Source organism: Myxocyprinus asiaticus, chromosome 28 (genome assembly GCF_019703515.2).
Source record: "Myxocyprinus asiaticus isolate MX2 ecotype Aquarium Trade chromosome 28, UBuf_Myxa_2, whole genome shotgun sequence".
In the NCBI taxonomy this organism is placed as follows: domain Eukaryota; kingdom Metazoa; phylum Chordata; class Actinopteri; order Cypriniformes; family Catostomidae; genus Myxocyprinus; species Myxocyprinus asiaticus.
The window spans coordinates 25,447,339-25,469,898 of NC_059371.1; the positions used below are offsets into that span (position 1 = coordinate 25,447,339).

Here is a 22,560-nt window from a genome sequence, read left to right on the forward strand (position 1 = left end):
CTGAGGCGCATAGTGTGCAGAGGTCGCCAACTTTCTGCAGAGTCAATCGCTACAGACCTCCAAAGTTCATGTGGCCTTCAGATTAGCTCAAGAACAGTGTATAGAGAGCTTCATGGAATGGGTTACCATGGCCGAGCAGCTGCATCCAAGCCATACATCACCAAGTGCAATGCAAAGCGTCGGATGCAGTGGTGTAAAGCATGCCGCCACTGGACTCTAGAGCAGTGGAGACGCGTTCTCTGGAGTGACGAATCACGCTTCTCCATCTGGCAATCTGATGGACGAGTCTGGGTTTGGCGGTTGCCAGGAGAACGGTACTTGTCTGACTGCATTGTGCCAACTGTGAAGTTTGGTGGAGGGGGATTATGGTGTGGGGTTGTTTTTCAGGAGCTGGGCTTGGCCCCTTAGTTCCAGTGAAAGGATCTCTGAATGCTTCAGCATACCAAGAGATTTTGGACAATTCCATGCTCCCAGCTTTGTGGGAACAGTTTAGGGATGGCCCCTTCCTGTTCCAACATGACTGCGCACCAGTGCACAAAGCAAGGTCCATAAAGACATGGATGAGCGAGTTTGGTGTGGAAGAACTTGACTGGCCTGCACAGAGTCCTGACCTCAACCCGATAGAGCACCTTTGGGATGAATTAGAGCGAACACTGCGAGACAGGTCTTCTCGTCCAACATCAGTGTCTGACCTCACAAATGCGTTTCTGGAAGAATGGTCAAAAATTCCCATAAACACACTCCTAAACCTTGTGGAAAGCCTTCCCAGAATAGTTGAAGCTGTTATAGCTGCAAAGGGTGGGCCGACGTCATATTAAACCCTATGGATTAAGAATGGGATGTCACTTAAATTCATATGCGTCTAAAGGCAGGTGACCGAATACTTTTGGCAATATAGTATATATATATATATATATATATATATATATATATATATATATATATATATATATATATACACTATATTGCCAAAAGTATACATTTACTGTAAAAAAAAAAATAAAAAAAATATATATATATATATATTTTTTTTTTTATTTTAGTTTTTTTTTACAGTAAATGTTGCTTAAGTGTCCAAATAATTGTTTAGTGCCCCTTTATCCACTGTTTTGCACTAATACATTCTAACTGAGCATCACTGAGTCCAACATCTGTAAGCATCTGAGCATCACACTTGAAAAACACCACTGTATATCTTGCTGTGGGAGAATGAGATCGCATTGTCTCTGAGGCTGGTGTGAGAGCTAAATATCTTCTGGCTGCATATAAAGGCACTGGCTGCAGAACAGCATCTCCTGCTCCAGAGTGCGGAGCAGCGGAAAATGGAGCCTGACTGAATGTTTGAGCAGGCGGAAGAAAGGCAGCAGCAGCGGCGGCAGCGGCAGTGGGAGGGTGTGTGCTCTTATGAGCTGAACTCCACTGCTGCAGTCCGGACATCAGTTTTGTATAGGCGTTGAGTGCAGTGCGTTGCAACCGTCAGGGCCGAGACTTCCCTCATACTGTTGACTATAGAGAGCTGCTCGCGACGGCCACAGAGCGATGGGGGCAGATTTGCGCTGTCTCTATAGGTATGTCCGATTCTAGTGCAGCGCTGCTCAGCTTCAAGGTAGGGATAGTTCTCCCTCTTTCGTTCTTTATTTCTTCCTCCCTCTCTCCCTCTGCACTTTATCTCTGTTACTCTTCTCTTTCACGCTCGCTCTTTTATTGCTCGCTCACTGATTCTGTCTCTCAGTCCCTCTCTATTACATTTTCACTCCATGTGATTTTGTAATCAATCTGTGATGCTTTGGTCGAGTGAATTAATTTTGCATGCATTCTGCCTTGGTCATAGTCTATTAATATCCTCATGTAAGCCTTTTTATATAAATAAATTATTTTCAGTCAGATGCACGCCTAGCATTGCGCCCATACTGTATGTGACTGAGCATGGACTCATTAAATGCATTTAGTTGCAGTGATTGTTTTATCAATACAGAAAACATGTATTGCTTTATTAAGTTAGCCTTTTTTGCAGATGAGTTCACCCCCATGTACAGTGTAATAAGTGAAAGTGTGCAGTTATTACATTAAGGGACAATTACTACCTGATCTAACCCTTAAGTATATATTGGTATAACCTAATTTATTCAGGTTGATTCAGTTATGTTAAATCATAATTTGACTTGAATAAAACCAGTTAATTCACTCTCAGATTTGTATTTTATTTTTTACTTGTTAAGGTCAAGGGTCATCACTGGGGTTGGAGCTACCCACAACGGGACAGTTTTTGTACCTGGCAAAATTATACAATTTGAACAGATCTGGCAGCCATTTGTCTTTTACTTCAGTGTTTTTCACTGTAAAAAGTAAAAATATGTTGTTGTTACCTTAAGGAGTTGTTGTTACCTATTTCTGCTTGACCTGACAAGACTTTTGCTTGTGTAATCTAAACCATTTACACTGAAAAAAATATTAACCTAAAAATGTGCTTCATGTGGTAACATAAGTATTAACTGGATTTATTAAAGTAAAAAATATTTAATTTAATGCCACTGAATCAATCTGAATACATTAAGTTACACCAAAAAAAAAAAAGAAAAAAAAAAAGAAAATAGGGTTAGATCAGTAGAAATAGTTCCTTAATGTAAAAATTGCAGGTTACAACGGCAACTTTTTACACCATATGTTGATACTAAATCATATTTTTGACGAATAAAATCAGTTTATTTATTATTGTTACCACATAAAGCAAATTTTTAGGGTAATTATAACCACCCTATCCTCCTCTGTCTACGTTCACGGGTCGCATATGTAAACACGTTCAGCGGGAGATAAATACACAGAGACGGTGCGCAACAGCGAAATCTGTCCATGTGGTGCATGGTCATAGAGGAACAACATTCCGCCCAACCACCCCTGCAAAAGAAATATATATAAACTCAGCAAAAAAAGAAACGTCTTCTCACTTTCAACTGCTTTTATTTTCAGCAAACTTAACATGTGTAAATATTTGTATGAACATAAAAAGACTCAACAACTAAGACATAAACTGAATAAGTTTCACAGACATGTGACTAACAGAAATGGAATAATGTGTCCCTGAACAAAGGGGGGGTCAAAATCAAAAATAACAGTCAGTATCTGGTGTGGCCACCAGCTGCATTAAGTACTGCAGTGTATCTCCTCCTCATGGACTGCACCAGATTTTCCAGTTCTTGCTGTGAGATGTTACCCAACTCTTCCACCAAGGCACTTGCAAGTTCCCGGACATTTCTGGGGGGAATGGCCCCAGCCCTCACCCTCCGATCCAACAGGTTCCAGACGTGCTCAATGGGATTGAGATCTGGGCTCTTCGCTGGCCATGGCAGAACACTGACATTCCTGTCTTGCAGGAAATCACGCACAGAATGAGCAGTATGGCTGGTGGCATTGTCATGCTGGAGGGTCATGTCAGGATGAGCCTGCAGGAAGGGTACCACATGAGGGAGGAGGATATCTTCCCTGTAACGCACGGCATTGAGATTGCCCCAGACCACGACGGACTCTCCACCTCCAAATCGATCCTGCTCCAGAGTACAGGCCTCGGTGTAATGCTTATTCTTTCGATGAAAAACGTGAGTCCGACCATCACCCCTGGTGAGACAAAACCAGTGAAGAGCACTTTTTGCCAGTCCTGCTAGTCCAGCGAAGGTGAGTTTGTGCCCATAGGTGACATTGTTGCCGGTGATGTCTGGTAAGGGCCTGCCTTACAACAGGCCTACAAGCCCTCAGTCCAGCCTCTCTCAGCCTATTGCTGACAGTCTGAGCACTCATGGAGGGATTGTGCATTCCTGGTGTAACTCAGGCAGTTGTTGTTGCCATCCTGTACCTGTCCCGCAGGTGTGATATTCGGATGTACCGATCCTGTGCAGGTGTTGTTACACGTGGTCTGCCACTGCGAGGACGATCAGCTGTCCTTCCTGTCTCCCTGTAGCACTGTCTTAGGCGTCTCACAGTATGGACATTGCAATTTATTGCCCTGGCCACATCTGCAGTCCTCATGCCTCCATGCAGCATGCATAAGGCATTTTCACGCAGATGAGCAGGGACCCTGGGCATCTTTCTTTTGGTGCTTTTCAGAGTTAGTAGAAAGGTCTCTTTAGTGTCCTAAGTTATTATAGTTGTGACCTTAATTGCCTACTGTCTGTAAGCTGTTAGTGTCTTAACGACCATTCCACAGGTGCATGTTCATTAATTGTTTATGGTTCATTGAACAAGCATGGAAAACATTGTTTAAACCCTTTACAATAAAGATCTGTAAAGCTATTTGGATTTTTACATAATTATCTTTAAAATACAGTGTCCTGAAAAAGGGACGTTTTTTTATTTTTTTGCTGAGTTATATATATATATATATATATATATATATATATATATATATATATATATATATATATATATATACACCACCTCTCGTATCCTGTATAAGTGCTTGCGAAAAAGACGTGGCAAGATCACCCAAAAGTGATGTCAACCCGCCTGAGGATGTCAGACATGCACTCCACCTTATAAAATGTAACCAAATGCAACCATTACAAATAGACATTTATTGACAAACAGCTGCAAATGTGATAGTTACTAAAAAAGTGATACCGTTTTCTTTTATTTATACTAACTGTTGGGGGGGGGAGGGTTGGTTGAATTGGGGTTGCGGTGGCTTACCTTTGTGCCCCCTCAAAATAATAGGTGCATAACACCCCTAGTTAAAGACACCTAATATAAAGTGGTCCCTTGGGCTTTATAACCAGTCAGCATAACTCATTCCTTTCTGATATTGGTAATATTGTTGTAACAACATGCAAAAACTGTACCATTGCATCTCTTTATTTCATATTAAGTCTGCATGTGTGCTTGGATAATGCATATAGTTGCTTCTTGTGGACTCCCACCCAGACCTTTCTGCACTCTCCTCACCAAAATCAGGTTCACTCCTTCCGAATGTTATCTCTGTGCTGTTCATTTCAAACATTGCTGTAGGCATTCAGGAGACTGCAAATCAGTTTCTGACAACATGAATGAAAATGGGGCATGATACGTTTTGAAGTAAGAAAATTAGTGACTGTTATCTAACAGCCTTGTGGAGGTTGATTGATATGACGCCCTCTGTTGACTGTAGACTGCTATAGCATGCGTTGCACAACAAATTTTGAATGTTAATGTTGGCAGCCCTGCATTTAACTTCAATAACTTCCCCCAGCCATGCACAGCACTTGAAAGAAAATACAACACCTTTATACACTAGTGCAGTGATTGCTGAAAATTGTGTTTAGGGCTGCTAAATATAAAAGGTGTTCCAAAAGTCTGATAACACATTGAAAATCTTAACACTGGAAGCTTCCTGGAAATAAACAGAAAGTTTAAGGATTTTGAAAATTTTTAACAAAGTAAAGTTGTGATGTAAAATGAATAAGAAATATAGACGATTTAGGACTATATCTAGGTCGCTAATCAAATGTAAAAAAATTGTGACATGAACAGGTTAACTCCTTTATGCAAAAGGTCAGTTCTCTTTCAAACATTTGTTCGGTATCTCACTATGGGGAAAAAGCCTTATGCGTGAAAACCATGGAAGCAATTTTCTAACACCACGATTGTCCAATGACAGACAAGTAACAGCAGTGTCCAGGAAGCCCCGTCTTCCTGATGTAAGCCGCTGTCACCTGCCTTTACATCATTCTCATTCTCTTCCCCGTGAAGATCGAGTTGGAAGCCATCCTTCAGAAGAGTTTTGGGATTATTGCCATTTAACTGTTTTCAAAGACGAGCCGTTAAGGTACGTCGCCACATGCTGTTATAATTTTCAAAACTGTAATTGTCAGAGATTTACCAGCACATTACGGTGGGTAATCTCCCTATCGCCTCTCTGCATGTTACCGATGGTCAAAGTTGGTGATATAAAGGCACCGTCAAGGTGATATTTATCATATTTAGTTATGATAAATAATAGAGAGAAAGAGTGAATTCTACCTCGAACTAACATGTCGCGGTGAGTCATGAGGATAATCACTGGACCATGGCCACTGCAGAAACAAGTGGAGCAAAAGTGAAACCTTCACGCATGTGTACTTATAGGGCCATGATTTCGGCCAAGGACTCACACCTCCTGTGCATCGCTTGCCTGGGGGTAAAACATGCACAGACAGCTTTGGCTAACCCTGAGTGCTGCCTGCACTGCGCTAGATTACTGTTAAGGGTTCGTGAAAGGTGAGTGTGAGTCTTGGCTGCGGGAAAAGGAGACCCTTATCTTCCCCGCTCCTGGTGGAAAATGAACCCTCAAAACCTGAGTCCAGTAGTTGGAGGGACATTATGGAGGAGGCCTTGACGAACCTCCCTCCTCTTTTCAATGTCTCCATCGAGGAGAGACGAGAAGAAGAGGATGACGATGACGATGTAAGTGATCGCCTTCCTGAGGACGATGAGGAGGATGAAGAGGATGAGATCCTTCCAACTCAACCATCCAGGCCACCGAGCGGGGGCTCCCCTTCCCCAACACTGTGGATGTTGACCTGATCGAGATGTGCCGTCGGGCGGCGGCCAAGCCATATATTGACTGGCCATCTCATCAGATGAACAAGGCACGGAAAGGGATTTGTGTGATGGGAAGAGGCTGCCGTCACGTCTTGTTCCCATTAAACAATTCATTCCTGCCGTTCCGGTATGCGTAACAGAGATGAAAAGGTTTTTGGATAAATCCTTTTCACACAGGGTGCCTGTCAAGGGTTTCTCACGCCTTGACATACATAATGTGCAGGAAATGGGAATTTCGGAACCTCCTCCGGTAGAATCGTCGGTGGCAAGCCACCTCCATCCGACACGTCGGGCGGCTCTCTCCTCCGCGAGCGCTTCTCTGCCAGGGAAAATGGATCGCTTTACTGTGTCCATCTTTCAGAAGATCTACAGGTCCTCGGCTTTTTCAATGAGAGCTCTGAATGCCACATCCCTCCTGATGGCATACCAAGCTGAACTGATGGAAGAAATGGGAAAGCAGATTGATCCGGGAACCCCAAATCCATCAGTGTGGGAGGAAATCTGCATTATAGCAGATTTGAATTAACGCACATCCTGAGGGGCAGTTCAGAGCTGCGGCCACAGGTGGTGGGAGAGAGGGCATTATGGCTGGGACTATCGGATTGAAGAATTGGACTTTCTTTTTTTGTAATTAACATTTTTTATTGATTCGAAGATATATAACAAAGAAAAACACCACATATATATACATTGAATCAACATTTATATTTAACCTCCACCATTACCCCTTCCCAATCACCAACCCAGTCACATATAAGAATACACACACACACACACACAAAAAGAAAAAAAGAAAGAAAACAAAAAAGAAAATATAATAATCATAGATAAATAAAACTAACCTTTTCTCTCCACAGCCCCTTGCCGAGAGTCCCCCATAAATGCTAAATAACTGCCCCATTTTCTATCAAACAAATCCCAAAACCCCAGCCTTCTACTTAACACCCCCTCAAAAGCTGCAACCCTCCCCATCTCTGCACACCACTCTGGAAATTAGGGCGCTCCATCCGAATTCCATCCCCTTAAAATAACCTGCCTACCAATCATCACACTGGACAGAACCCAATTTGTTATGTGTTTATCCCCCATATTGATGACCACCCATCGCCCAAAATACAGAGTCTGGGGCAAAATGAAATTTGAGTGCCCAAAACATCACAAATACAACTCTGAAACTTCAACCAAAATTCTTGGATCTTAACACACCACCAAAAAACATGGATTGTGTCTCCAACATCTGATTGGCATTGCCAGCAGGTGGGTGTGTCTTTAAGACCAAGCCTATACAATCTAGAGGGGGTCCAAAAGAATCTATGTAAAATAATGAATTGCATAAGGCACACCCTTGCATCTCTAGATGCAGACTTGATGTTTTTTTAGAATCCTAGCCCACACTCCCTCCTCCAATACCAAGTTTAAATCTTTCTCTCATAATCTCTTGATCTAATTTAAAGCTCCATCACCCAGACTCTGAATTAGCAGGGAGTAATACACTGATGCCTCATGACCATTTCCAAAAGCAATAATCACTTCTCCCAGAGTATCTGCCGCTTTAGGGGGGTGTTAACTACTCTCAAAAACAGTACAGAGCAGGTGGCGCAGCTGTAAATACCTGAAGAACTGAGACCTGGGAATCCCAAAATGTTGAACCAAATTTTCAAAGGATCTCAACACTCTGCTCTCATATAGGTCACCGAGTGTAGTAACCTCACTCACAATCCACTCTGACCAGCAGAAAGGGGACTTATTATTACATAATTTTGGGTTCAGCCATATGCTCAAGGCAACATTTAAATAAATGTCCGAATTAAACTCTCTGGACACTTTTGTCCATACCGAGTGCAAATGCGAAATAACGGGGTGTAACTTAACTTCTCCGATTTGTTTGATAGAAAGGCTTTGCAATGGTGAAATAGGGGCAAGAACTTCCTGTTCAATACAAAACCAGGGAGGGGCTCTCTCAGGTGGAAGCGACCAATGAGCCAAATGTCTGAGACCGAATGCATAATAATAAAACAAAATCTTGGGTAGGCCTAGCCCGCCTTTGTCAATCTGCTTATGTAACTTATTGAAATGTAATCTGGGATGCTTGCTATTCCAAATGAAGGACTTCTCTATGCTATCAAATTGCTTGAAATAAGTGAGGGGGACATCTACAGGGAGAGATTGTAGCAGGTAGTCAAATTTTGGAATACAATTCATTTTAATTACATTAACCTTCCCAATCATAGATAAATGTAATGAAGCCCACCTGCCCACATCGCTCGAAAACCTTTTTATTAAGGGGTCAAAATTAACTCTATAAATCTTAACTCTATATTAACTAAATCAGACAAATTTGCTGGGAATAAAATGCCCAAATACTTAATGCCCTGTTTGGACCACTGGAAGGCACCCGGCTGGAAAGCCGTTACCAGACAGTATGCTGTCAGAGCCAAAGCTTCAGATTTAGACCAATTGGCTCTGTATCCTGAGAACATAGAAAAGGAATTAATAATTCTGTAGAGGCAAGGCATAGATCCAATGGGGCCGGAGATGAATAATAAAACATCAGCGTAAAGCAAAAGCTTATGTGGCAAACCTCCCGCCACCACCCCTGGAAAATCCTCTTCCCTTCTTATCGCGGCTGCTAATGGTTCCAGGGCAAGACAGAACTATAATGCGGAAAGAGGGCAACCCTGCCGGGTGCCCCTATCCAGAGTAAAATAACCTGAAATTAATCCATTTGTTTGTACCGCAGCAACCGGGTATCTATAAAGTAACTTAATGCATCCAATAAAAGTATTCCCGAACCCGTATATTTCTAAAATCTTAAAAAGATAATCCCATTATACCATATCAAACGCCTTTTCGCCATCAAGTAAGATGGCCGTGACCAGAGTCTGATCATTCGCCACTAACCACATAATATTGATGAAACGCCTAATGTTATCAGAAGAGCTGCAGCCCTGAATAAACCCCACCTGATCTATATGTAGAAGAGGTGTCATAACTTTACTAAATCGGTTAGCCAGAATTTTTGACAATATTTTTACATCTAGCTGGATCAGGGAAATTGGACGGTAACTCTTACACTCGCTTGGATCTTTGTTCTTTTTAAGAATCAGACTGATCCGGGCTTGTGTCATGGTTGGCGGAAGCTTTCCATTCTTTAATGATTCCGTATAAACTTCTAACAAAAGTGTAGCCAGTTCGGTAGCATAAGATCTAAAAAATTCAGCGGCAAAGCCGTCTGGCCCCGGAGTCTTGCCTGTAGGCAATGCCTTAATTACCTTGCCAAGCTCCTCCAAGGTAATTTTTTGCTCATTCGTCAATTTAGGCAGTTCTAATGGTTCCAAAAAGTTTCTAATGTCTTCATCAGTAGACAAAGATGTGGAACTATAGAGATCAAGATAGAATTCTTTAAAAGCATTATTAATATCAATGGCTGAGGTAAATATTTCATCACCAGCAGATTTCACTGAGGGAATGGTAGAAAAAGACTCTCTCTGCTTTATATATCTAGCTAAAAGCTTCCCTGCTTTGTCCCCTGACTCAAAATATGACTGTCTTGCCCTGAATAACCAAAACTCCACCTTCCGTCACAAAATAGTATTATATCTGTATTTCAATCGGGTCAATTCTCTGAGGCCATCAGATGACATTCGGTGCTTCAGCTCTGCCTTTGCACTTAATATTCCCTTCCAACTCCACAAGTTCTCGTGCTTTGAATTTTTTTTGATGAATGAGGCTTACTGTATGATCCGACCTCTAAGAATCGCCTTAAGTGCCTCCCAAGCCATGCCCATTGAGGATATTGAGGACCAGTTGGTCTCCATATAGACATTGATTTCAGCCTTAAGCATTTGTTGGAATTCAGGATTTTGCAAAAGGGATACATTAAAGTGCCAACTATATGATTTATTTTTCTTTGTATGTGGAAACACCTCTAAACTCACCAGGGCGTGATCTGAGACTAAAATGTTTCCAATTGAACAATCAACAACAGATGAAATGAGGGAAATTTGTATATATACAAAAATCTATTCTAGAATAAATCTTAAGGACTGATGAAAAAAATGTATAGTCCCTACCAGATGGGTTCAAAAGTTTCCAAATATCTGTAAGACCAAGATTTTTACACATCCTGTGAAGCATCACTGTTACACTAGGAGGCTTACACACTTTTGCTTCACTATAATCAAGGACTGAGTCCATCAAAAGATTAAAGTCTCCTCCCAATATTATATCATCAAGATCTATAAAAAAGCCCTGATCATCAGCATTACGTGCGTAAATATTAGCCAAAATCAACCTTTGCTCCTGAATTTCTGCTAAAACAATAATGACTCTTCCTAATTTATCTTTAATCTGTTTGAGATATTTGAATGGTAAATGTTACTTATCTATGTAATAACTCCCCTGTTCTTAGTCGAGCCAGCACTAAAGAAAACATGTCCACCCCATATCTTCCCAAATTTTTCAGCTTCCTGCAGGGAAAGATATCATATTTCTTACGTTTAAGAAAAGAAATAACCTTCTTTCTTTTTATGGGGTGCCTCAACCCATTCACATTCCACGTGGAGAGAGAGACAATCCGCTCATATTAACATTTGACATTAGAAAAAATAGATCGTGTGTCAAAAATAAAATTATTACGACCACATTCCAACATTAGTGCAACAGTCAAACCCCGAACTTCCCCCCGAACCAAACAAATGGAAAAAAGAAAAACATGCGCATTAACCCCGTGCACGACAGCGCCAACTAGCATCCATCCCTCTGAACTCAAACAGTCCATGTACGCCTACGAGAGCTCCTGCCACAACTTTGCCATCGGATTGCTCAAATCTGGTGCTTCTATACAAATTTTGTGAGACAGAATTACACAACAGAAAATAATCTATAAAACAAACTCCAGCCAATAGGAGGCATAAGCACAAAGAACATGCAGATTCATCCACAAACAGTCCCGAAGGAGTGTTATTCTACAGGACAAACTCCAGCAGCTAGGTGGAACCAGCACAAAAACAAAAAAAAGTTGCTCAGCTTCCTCAGACAGTCAAGTGAATGTTCAGTGAGTCAGCCCACTCGGCTGCAACATGAGAACCATAAATAACTTACTCAGTCATTGACTTCATGAAGGACATTGCTTGCCGTGGGCACGTAAATATTTTGCGGCCATCCTTAGTATCTATTCTCAATTTGGCCGGGGACATCAGTGCAAAAGCGACCTTCCATTGAAGTAAGAGTTTCTTGCATTCCTTGAATCGATCACATTCCTCTCTTGTCGAATTCACAAAGTCTTGGAACAAGAAAATACTGTGGTTCTTCCAAGAAAGCCTTCCTTTACTCCTCGCCTCGCGTAACACGAGATTTTTATCGGATGATCTCAGAAATTTGGCCAGAATCTCTCTGTCCGTGGATCTCCTAGCTGGAACTCTGTGAGCTCTCTCGATTTCCAGCTTATGGCCTGTTATGTCGAGCAGACTCGGGAAGAGCCCATCTAGGAATTTCACCATATCTCGGCGTTCTTCGTCCTCAGGACATTATTTTGCCGGTTACAATTCTCCAAGTCTTCCAACTTTTCCCAGACTTGTTCCAAGTCTGCCTTGGTCGCTAGCAGGTTAGCAGCTTATTCCCTCTCCGATGACTCCAGATATTCGATTCGTTTCTCAACATCCGCCACTCTTGTAACCAACTTTGTCTCCATGGCAGTGATCGATCGACATATCACAGCAAGATCCTTCAAGTCAACAATGACCTTCGTCAGCATCACCGAGACGTTCATCAATTCATGCCAAATCTCTTTCACTTCACCTTTCAAACTGACTCTCGGGCCTGCGGCCTGCTGCTCAGGGGCTTCACGTAAATGTCTTTTAATATCTCCAGAGCCCGAGAATTTTGAATTCTTTGACACATTGTCTTTCTGGAACAGTTAAGAATCAGGGTGTATTGAATCTCACCTGTTTATGACACAAAATGTTTTAAAACTAGCAAAGTGCGCAGAGCTTGCCGTTCACACGTCCGAAATCTCGCATGGTGCCACGCAACTCCGGAATTGGGCTTTCTTGATGCCCCAGTGGAACCTAGTCTGTTATTTGGGACATCAGTCATGGCCAAGAGGCAGCAGTTCGATCTCTGAAAGAAAGAAGGAGAAGCATTTGAGACATGCCTCCTTCACAAGGTCATTGCACACCCATCTCAGCTGGCTCGTGCAAGCTTCACAGCACCTCAGAAATGGGGATAGGCAGGTTTTCGCCCCAGGCCCTACCCAGACGTAAACATGCAGCCAGGACCAGCTCAGGCAAAGAAGCCATCTTTTATGGCAGCCGCTACGAAACATCGCCCTGCCCATCCCATTTGTGCCCAGTTCGTGCCCTGCGTTTGTACGTAGAGAGGATGCGGATGCTGAGAAAGAGTAATCAGCTCTTTATATCCTGGGCTGACTCTCATAAGGGCAAGCCTATATCTCGACAGCGTTTGTCTCATTGGGTGGTGGAGGCTATTATATTCAATTATAATAGGGCCAGTATGCAGCCTACCGAGGTCCTGAGAGCTCATTCCTCAAGCGGCATGGCCACCTCGTGGGTGATGTTTAAGGGCATTTCAGTCCATGACATTTGTGCTGCGGCGAGCTGGGCGTCGCCTCACACATTTGTGAGATTTTACAGACAGGAAGTTACAGAGCCTTCACTGGCTCACACTGGCTCACAGCGTGAATACGTCTGATACTGAAGTATAAGCACACTCATACAGGCTCAGTTTTAATATGTTAAATTATCTCATTCCATAACTATTCCTTTATGGCAATATAGTTTGGAGATGTTTCATATAATATTTGAGTCAGTCTGCTTTGGATAGCAAATTTGCAATCCGGGAGTTGTCCACATCCCATAGTGAGATACTTATATCAGGAAGGCAGGGCTTCCTGGCCACTGCTGTGACTTGTCTGTCATTGGACAGATATGGTGTTAAAAAAATTGCTTTCAAGGTTTTCGCGCATGAGTTGTTTTTCCTGTAGTGAGATATCTCACTCCTGTTATCAGAGAGCCGAGGTTACATACGTAACCTTACGATTTCCATGCTTCCATTGAAGCACACAAGATGTTCTTTGGAACATAATCAAATCATGCTGGAATAACATGGATCATCATGTTTTGCACAAACTTGTGGAGTTCATACCAGCTCTAATGCATGATGTCATTACAGAATGGGTGACATGTCAAATAAAGAATTTATGAAATTCATGTTAAATGTTCAGTTCAACTTTCAACTCAATTTGTAATGCTGACATTTTAATTTGAAATGAAAAAAAAAAATTTTGTTCAATTATAAAAATGCAAAACACAAGCATTTACACTAGTGGTTTTAGAGTTTTGGGCCCTACTGTGTGTATTAAAGAAATGTTTTTGTGAATAAGGAATTTGTGGTGTAATGTTGATTACCATACAAATTTATCTCAACTCGTCCCTCCTTTTCTTTAAAAAGAAGCAAAAATGTAGGTTACAGTGAGGCACTTGCAATGTAAGTGAATGGAAGGTTTAAAGGCAGAAATGTGAAGCGTATCATTTTATAAAAGCACTTACATTAAAGGGTTAGTTCACCCAAAAATGAAAATTCTCTCATAATTTACTCACCCCTAGGCCATCCCAGATGTGTATGACTTTCTTTCATCTGCTGAACTCAACTGAAGATTTTTAGAAGAATTTCTCAGCTCTTTTGGTCAATACAATGCAAGTGAATGGGTGGCAAATTTTTAAAGCTCCAAAAATCAAATTAGTCAGCATAAGACTCCAGTGGTTATATCAGTGTCTTTAGAAGCGAAACGATAAGTGTGGGTGAGAAACAGATCAATATTTAAGTCCTTTTTTACTATAAATTCTCCTCACTGTGCAGTTACCACTTTAACTTCTACTTTCTTCTTCTTGTGTTTTTGGTGATTCACATTCTTCGTGCATATCACCCCCTAATGGGCAGGGAGAAGAATTTATAGCAAAAAAGGACATAAATATTGAACTGTTTCTCACCCACACCTATCAAATCACTTCAGAGCACATGGATTAAACCACTGGAATCATATGGATCACTTATACGATGCCTTTATGTGCTTTTTGGAGCGTCAAACTTTTGGCACCCAATAATGTGCATTGTATGGACCTACAGAGCTGAAATATTCTTCTAAAAATCATAATTTGTGTTTTGCAGAAGAAAGCCATACACATGAATGATGAGAGAATTTTCATTTTTGTGTGAACTATGCCTTTAATTCTTCTGTTAAAATTCATGTATTATTTGAGCTGTAAAATTGTTTAAATTGCCATTTTTCAGTCATTTTAGGGTTTTAGCGTTTGTTGACATTACATGTCAACGGAGTTGTAAAATTGGCTATAACTTACACAGAAAAGGTAATTAAGCAATTTCATCACTCAAATATCATGTTAACATATATTGTTTACGTCTTGTGAAGAGGGGCAGGTCAAAATAAAATTTTGTGGTAATTAATATTATGCCACAAATGCTGTCAATTGAGCTTAACTTATTAACTTACATATTAAATCTGGAATATTTCTTTAAGGTGATATTGTGAAGAATATTGTTCGAGGATGCTTAGTTGCTTGCTGACGACAAACACATTTTAAAACATACAGACTTCTTTACGGTAAACTGTGATATTTCCAGCTGTTGGGGTCATCCTGCATTATTCTCCTTACATAAGCATTGTGCACAACCATTTCTGGGAATGGCTGATGGTTAGAATGTGTGTTGTAAGTGGAATATCAGATGAGGTGTTGTGGAAATACTCTTAGTGGATGAGGTCGCCTTGTATCGTGTATAACTCTATCGATCCAGGTACTGAGAGAAAAATTGCTTAGTCTGTCAGGTCATCTAAAATGACTTAAGTTAATGTACACTGTGTGTGTATGGAATAGCCTATAAAATGTTTGTGTTGTCAGAGACATGGCCTTGTGAGTAGTGCAACACATTTCACATTATACTTTTGACTTTATATGTATAAATAAACAACTTAATATTAGAAATATACAATCATGAATGGAGCTTCATAATCTCTAAAGTGATCTCTAAAGATGATTAAATCTTATCGTGAAATACTTTTGGCAAGTTGACATGTCCTGCAGTGTGACAAGCTTGCTATTCTCTAAAACTATTTAAAACAGCATTTTTAAAGCTTTTTAAAAACAGTAGCTATCAATTTGTTTTATAATTATTATTCATGCATCTTTATGACTTAATAATAATTGAGAGACTGCATGGAATATTTTTACTTTTATGAAATTAATTTGTCACACTGCAGGGTATTGATACATAAAATCCATGCATCAATTACCTAATCACAGGTATATCTGTTTTGTGTTAATGAGTGTCCACATTATGGAGAACTCTGTTTCACGGTTACTTTTTGTGGATCTTATTTGTGTGTAAATGATCAGGGCAGTCTACCTCTTATTGCTTACACATTACCCCACTCTATCCTTCCTTTCATTTATTCCTGATGACTCCAAGAGTTTGTTCAGGATTTCTCTGTGATGGAGATCGTCTTGGTTACTGGTGTAACCTCTGTTCCCTGACGGAGGGAACGAGATGTTGTGTCGATGTAGTGACACCAGGGGTTCGCTCTTGAGAGCCCCAATCACCTTTGCTTTATTCAGAAAAGGCCAATGAAAATTGCCGAGTGGAATTTGCATGCCACTCTCCTCCCCGGGCATACGGGTATAAAAGGAGATGCCGTGCACCACTCATTCAGAGTTGCGCTGAGGATCCGAGAGAGAGTCCCGGCCATGTCAGTGGTCAGTTCAGCGCCGCGGCAGGAGGGACACAACGTCTCGTTCCCTCCATCAGGGAACAGAGGTTACACTGGTAACCAAGATGTTCCCTGTCTGTCACTCACTCGACGTTGTGTCGATGTAGTGACAGTAGGGGTTCCTATACGAAACGCCACAGGCGCTGAACCATTTTGCGAGGTACGGAGGATTGGCCACGGGAAGGCTGCTGCGTGCCTCGCAGCGAGCGCTCGACCACGTTGTGACCTTCCAGCAAGTTAGGTAAGGCATCTCCCGGGTCCCAACCAGGGTGGGAGGAGGCACTTACCCAAGGAAGCTACAGGCAGTGGCCTTTCCTGATTTTTGTATTAAGTAATTTCCTGCCGAGTACCTTCTAGAATAGCGCTGGGGAAGTGCTCTTCCCTCTCCAGGAGGGAGAGCACTACGGAGACCACATCCTACCAGAGCGAGGTTAACATGTGGAGAATACCTCACATGGACTTACTGACAGGGAAGTTCACATATGGAATGATGCCACTGGGGAGGACCCTATCTACGGAGAGGGTACACAGCAACAGTGGCCGAGGCAGAGCAGAGCTCTGATGAGGGGAGACACAGGGTGCACCTGAGGGGAAACCGAACAGTGGAAACACATCATACGGGATTACCGAGGGGGGAATCACCACATATGGAGCACTGAGCCCAAGTACACGGGCTCACCTGAAAAGGGGCATACCACGAGTACTGGGCCTGGCGGTGTCACTCCGCCGCCGAGTTCACCACCGAATAGTGCTTAAGGAATTAATGAGGCATCCAGTGTTCACCAGTTACGGGAAACTGTTGTGGACAAGATAGCGCACATTATCACTTGAAGAGGGGAAAGGCGCAATGCAAGCGATACACTGATCAGCCGCCCGGCCTACCTGTTGTTACCCCGTAACACTCGGGTTGAAACCGGTTCTATGCGCAGGTTGTAGAACCTCGCAAAGGTATTGTGTGTAGCCCAACCTGCTGCTCTGCATATGTCTGCTAGAGTGGCACCCCTCGCCAGTGCCCAGGAGGATGCAACACCTCTGGTGGAGTGCGCCCAGACGCCCAAAGGGCATGGCAGGTCTTGTGATTGGTAAACCAGTGAATTGGCATCCACAATCCAATGGAACAACCTCTGTTTGGAGACAGCTTTTCCCTTCTGCTGCTCTCCAAAGCAGACAAAGAGCTGCTCCGAGCATCTAAAGCTCTGCGTGCAGTCCAGATAGGTGCACAGGGCACAAACTGGACACAGCAATGAAAAGGCAAGGTCTTCCTCCTCTGAAGGGAGCGCTTGCAGGTTCACCACCTGACCCCGGAAGGGAGTGGTGGGAACTTTGGGCACGTAACCAGGCCGGGGTCTCAAGATCACGTGAGAGTGTGCCGGCCCGAACTCCAGGCATTCGCTGATGACCGAGAGCACCTGCAGGTCCCCCACCCTCTTGATAGAAGTGAGCGCCACCAGGAGGGCCGTCTTCAGGGACAAAGTGCTGAGCTCATCCTGCTCCAGGGGCTCAAAGGGGGCTCTTTGTAAGCCAGGTAGGACCACAAAGAGATCCCAAGAGGGAATCAGGCACGGTCTAGGGGGATTCAATCTCCTCGCGCCTTTGAGGAACCAGGAGATCAGGTCGTGCTGTCAAGATGGTCTCCCATCCAGTGTATCATGATATGCTGCAATAGCAGCCACTTACACCTTCAGGGTTGAAAGAGACAGCCATCTCTCCAGTCCTTCTTGTAGAAAGGACAACACAGACCTGACTGTGCATCTCCTTGGATCATCCCCACGAGAAACCAAAGACCAAACCAGAGAGACGCCACTTCAGAGCATACAGCTGCCTCATGGAGGGGGCTCTGGCCTGAGTGATCGTGTCTACAACCGCTGGCGGAAGGCCTGCTAGGTCCTCCGCATCCCGTCCAGGAGCCAGATGTGGAGATTCCAGAGGTCTGGCCGTGGGTGCTGGAGCGTGCCCTGGCCCTGAGTGAGAAGGTCCTGCCTCAGGGGAATGTGCCAGGGAGGGGCTACTGCCAGGAGCATCAGGTCTGAAAACCAAGTCCGGTTGGGCCAGTATGGCGCGACCATCAGGACTTATTGCCCATCCTCCCTGACTTTGCACAACATCTTTGCAGTGAGGCTCACTGGGGGAAATGTGTACTTGTGCAGCCCCCGAGGCCAGCTGCGCACCAAGGCATCCATGCTGAGGGGAGCCTCGGACAGGGGGTACCAAAGGGGGCAGTGAGAGGACTCTCGGGAGGTAAACAGGTTCACCTGTGCCTCTCCAAATCTCTCCCAAATCAGCTGGACTGCACGGGGGTGGAGTCTCCACTCTCCGCAGAGCGTTACCTGCCATGAGAGCACGTCTGCTACACGGTCGAGGACACCCGGGAGGTGAGTGGCTTGCAGAGACTTCAACGTCTGCTGACTCCAAAGGAGGAGACGGTGGGCGAGTTGCAACATGCAATGTGAGCGTACCCCGCCCTGGTGGTTTATGTATGCCACAGTCGCTGTGTTGTCTGTCCAGATCAACATGTGCTTGCCCTGAATCAACTGCTGAAGCCTCCGCAGGGCCAGCAATACCGCCAGCAACTCTAGGCAGTTGATGTGCCATTGCAGGCGGGGCCCTGTCCTGTCCAGGTCCACCTGTTGTGACCACGACACACCTCGAGACCTGCTCTAAAGGAACCCCTGCCCGTAGAAATGGCAGGTGTGACCAAGGACTGAAAGTTTGATGGTACCGAGGTGTGATAGTCATGTGCTGGGTGCCGTGGCGCCATGCCCACCTCGGGACTCGAGTCTGTAGCCAGTGCTGGAGCAGTCTCATATGCATCAACCCGAGGGGGAGTACCACCGCTGAGGATGCCATATGCCCCAGGAGCCTCTGAAATTGTTTCACCGGGACGGCTACCTTCTGCGTGAAGGTTTTCAGGCAGGCCAGCACTGACTGTGCATGCTCGTTCGTAAAGCGTGCCATCAGGGTAACTGAGTCCAACTCCATACCGAGAAAAGAGATGCTCTGCGCTGGGGAGAGCTTGCTCTTTTCCCAGTTGACCTGAAGCCCCAGTCGGTTGAGGTGCCGAAGCACAAGGTTCCTGTGTGCACACAATAGATCTCGCAAGTGAGCTAGAATCAGCCAGTCGTCGAGATAATTGAGAATGTGAATGCCCTTCTCCCTCAGCGGGGCCAGGGCAGCCTCTGCAACCTTGGTAAAGATGCAAGGAGACAGGGATAGACCGAAATGGAGGACCTTGTACTGGTATGCTCATCCCTCGAAGGCAAACCGAAGAAAGGGTCTGTGTCGAGGAAGGATTGATACGTGAAAGTATGCGTCCTTCTGGTCGATGGCCGTGAACCAATCCTGATGTCGCCCAGGGTGGGTGGTTCCCGGCAGGGCAGAGCAGATGCCCCACCAGGAGGATCGTCCAGGGGAGGCGTGCTGCTCTGCAAGCCCACAATGGTGACCGGTGGCTGGGGCAGGCGATGTTGAGCCACAGGTGCCGCTCTTGGACCACCAAGGTGGACATCGTCCGGCCCAGGGCGTGCGCTGTGACTTTCATCACCCGTAGAGCGAGGTCGGTCACGGTGCACAGTTCCTGCATAAGTCCTGGATCGGTCCTACCCTCATGCAGATGTTTGAGCGCCTTGGCCTAGTGGACCTGCAGGATGGCCATGGCGTGCAGGGCGGAAGCATGTACGGTCAGAGAAATTTGCCTTCCATGACTTCGCGAGCTCCTCGTGCACTTCCGGGAAGAAGGGCACTGGGGCTGGTGCGGCCGTGAGTCACGCTTCGAGACAAGAAACCAATTATCTAGCTGTGAACGCTCTGGGCAGGGCGGAGGGTTCCACTCCAGCCCGATGTTCGTGGCTGCCCGGGCAAGCACGGCTGCCAACTCAGCGTCTGCATCATCCTGTGCTCTACCACCCGAGAACAGGAGCTCAGAAGATTCGTCCGCTTCCGAAAGTAGAAGCCCACCCTCTGATGCTGCAACCGATAACTCATCCTCGTCATGAGCCCTGAATGAGATATTAAATCCGCCCTGATGCGGACCGCCTACCTCACTCGTGAACTCTACTGGGCAGAACGAGCATGCTGGGGGCTGGGAGGTACGCGGGGATTGAGCCGGTGGAAACATTCCCATATCCACATCCAGGTCACCCACGGCGTTCACCGACGCAGCCACCCGAGTTTCAAAATAGGACGGACCGGGTTGGGACACAGCCGCGGTGGCTCTCTGCTTCACAAAGAAGGAAGAGAGCCGCGACCACATCGTTCTCATAGGCATGTTCTCGCAGTGAGAACATGACCCCTCCACGAAAGCTGCCTTGGCGTGCTGGCGACCCAAGCACTTGAGACAGATCTCATGGCCATCCGGTGGGGAGAGATAACGGCTGCACCCAGTAGCACAAAGGTGAAAGGACATCTTTAAAAAGACGCCAATCATTTTTTGCGAGCTCTTTTAGAGAAAATATACTCTTTTGGAATATACTCTTTTAACACCTGTGGACTCAGCCGCCGAAGCGCCCAGGGGAAGCACAACACTCGACTGTGCGAGGGCGACCATTGATATGCACCGTAAATTCCAGCAGCAAGGAATAAGGTGACGAGACGAACACACAGACACATGCGCTCGGCTCCGAAGAACAAGTCTAAATGAGTGGTGCACGCCATCTCCTTTTATACCCGTATGTCCGGGGCGGAGAGTGGCATGCAAATTGTACTTGCCAATTTTCATTGGCCTTTTCTGAATAAAGCAAAGGTGATTGGGGCTCTCAAGAGCGAACCCCTAGTGTCACTACATCGACACAACGTCGAGTGAGTGACAGACAGGGAACACTTCCCTACTAGGGCTGTCTTTTATTTAACATGTTCATTTATTTGGGATATTTTTATCACACATACAAAGCTTATCTTAGTCAGTGTCTGCTTAATTAGCCTATGCTTTGTCTTCTCTGGTGGTGGAAGCTGCAGACGCTTGCACCCTGTGGCTGCCTTTGATATTTAAATGATATCCTCACTGTAGACTGGATTTTTGGAGGGGAAAGAGAGAGGAAAAGGAGAGAGAGAAGAGCAGGTTTTAAGGGTTGAGGGATGGGAGACATCACTGTTAAATTTCCTCAACCCATAAATTCACAACAGTGAAATGAAATACAGAATTACAGTAAGTCAAGTAATAATTGAGGAACGATCGAATGTAAGGCTTGCAACTGACCAATGCACATAAGATTTGCATTTGAAATGTCTTCTGTGTTCAGGTATTCAGGTTTGGTTTTCTGCACGTCTCTTTCTTTTCATCTAATTACATTCTCCCTCTTTCTCTCTGTCCATTTTTTTGTGTTTATTCAGAGTTCAGCTGATTCCTACACGGGTAGACCATCGGATTCCGACCTGTCCCTGGAGGAGGACAAGGAGGCGTCTCGGCGTGAGGCCGAGCGCCAGGCCTTGCAGCAGCTCGAGAGAGCCAAGGTGCACTTACTTAAACAGTCATGTACTACACATCTTCAATTGCATTGACTCAAGTTTTCCTCCTTTGTTTTTGCAGATCAAGCCTGTGGCATTTGCAGTGAGAACCAGTGTCAGCTACTGCGGGGCTCTAGATGAAGACTGTCCGGTTCAGGGTACTGCCATCAACTTTGAAGCCAAAGATTTTCTACATATAAAAGAGGTGTGATTTGTGCAATAACTGAAGATTGTTGAAAGGAGGTTAGTTTATGTTTGGTATAAGTTAAGTATTTGTTAATGTATTTTACACATTATCACCTTTCATACAGAAATATAATAATGATTGGTGGATCGGGAGGCTAGTGAAGGAGGGGGCTGACATTGCCTTCATCCCCAGCCCTGTTAAACTGGAGGCCATGCGCATCAAGCAGGAACAGAAAGCTGCTCAGAGGTCGGACCTAAGATTACATCCCATTATTATGAATAGTCATTACTGAATGCTGTGCATTAAAGGAATAGTTCACCCAAAAATGAAAAGTCATAATTTATGTCGTTCCACCGCAATGCCTTTGCAAACCTGCATGACTTTGTATTTTCTGTGGAACACAAAAGGAGAAACGTTGGAGAGTGTACTGACTCTTTTCCATGTAGTTGAGTTCCATTCCATGAATGGGGATCTGGGCTGTTGAGTTCCAAAATGTTAGAAAAATAAATGGGGGAAGAGGAAGATTATAAGTAAATAATTACTTAAATGTCAGTCTGATTGTCACATAAAGCTGTCGTATGGATTA

General features: G+C 44.3%; 1 protein-coding gene across 2 annotated transcripts in view; it reads left to right on the top strand.

Annotated features, from left to right (window-relative positions):
* The first annotated feature begins 1,216 nt into the window (after positions 1-1,216).
* Positions 1,217-22,560, top strand: part of LOC127419038 (voltage-dependent L-type calcium channel subunit beta-4-like) — a 29,829-nt gene continuing 8,485 nt past the window's right edge. For both annotated transcript variants that reach the window (XM_051660071.1, XM_051660072.1), the window contains exons 1-4: positions 1,217-1,606; positions 21,674-21,793; positions 21,870-21,992; positions 22,099-22,220. In XM_051660071.1, coding sequence (XP_051516031.1) covers positions 1,571-1,606; positions 21,674-21,793; positions 21,870-21,992; positions 22,099-22,220 — 401 coding nt within the window. In that variant the 5' untranslated portion in view covers positions 1,217-1,570. The remainder of the gene's footprint in view (positions 1,607-21,673; positions 21,794-21,869; positions 21,993-22,098; positions 22,221-22,560) is intronic.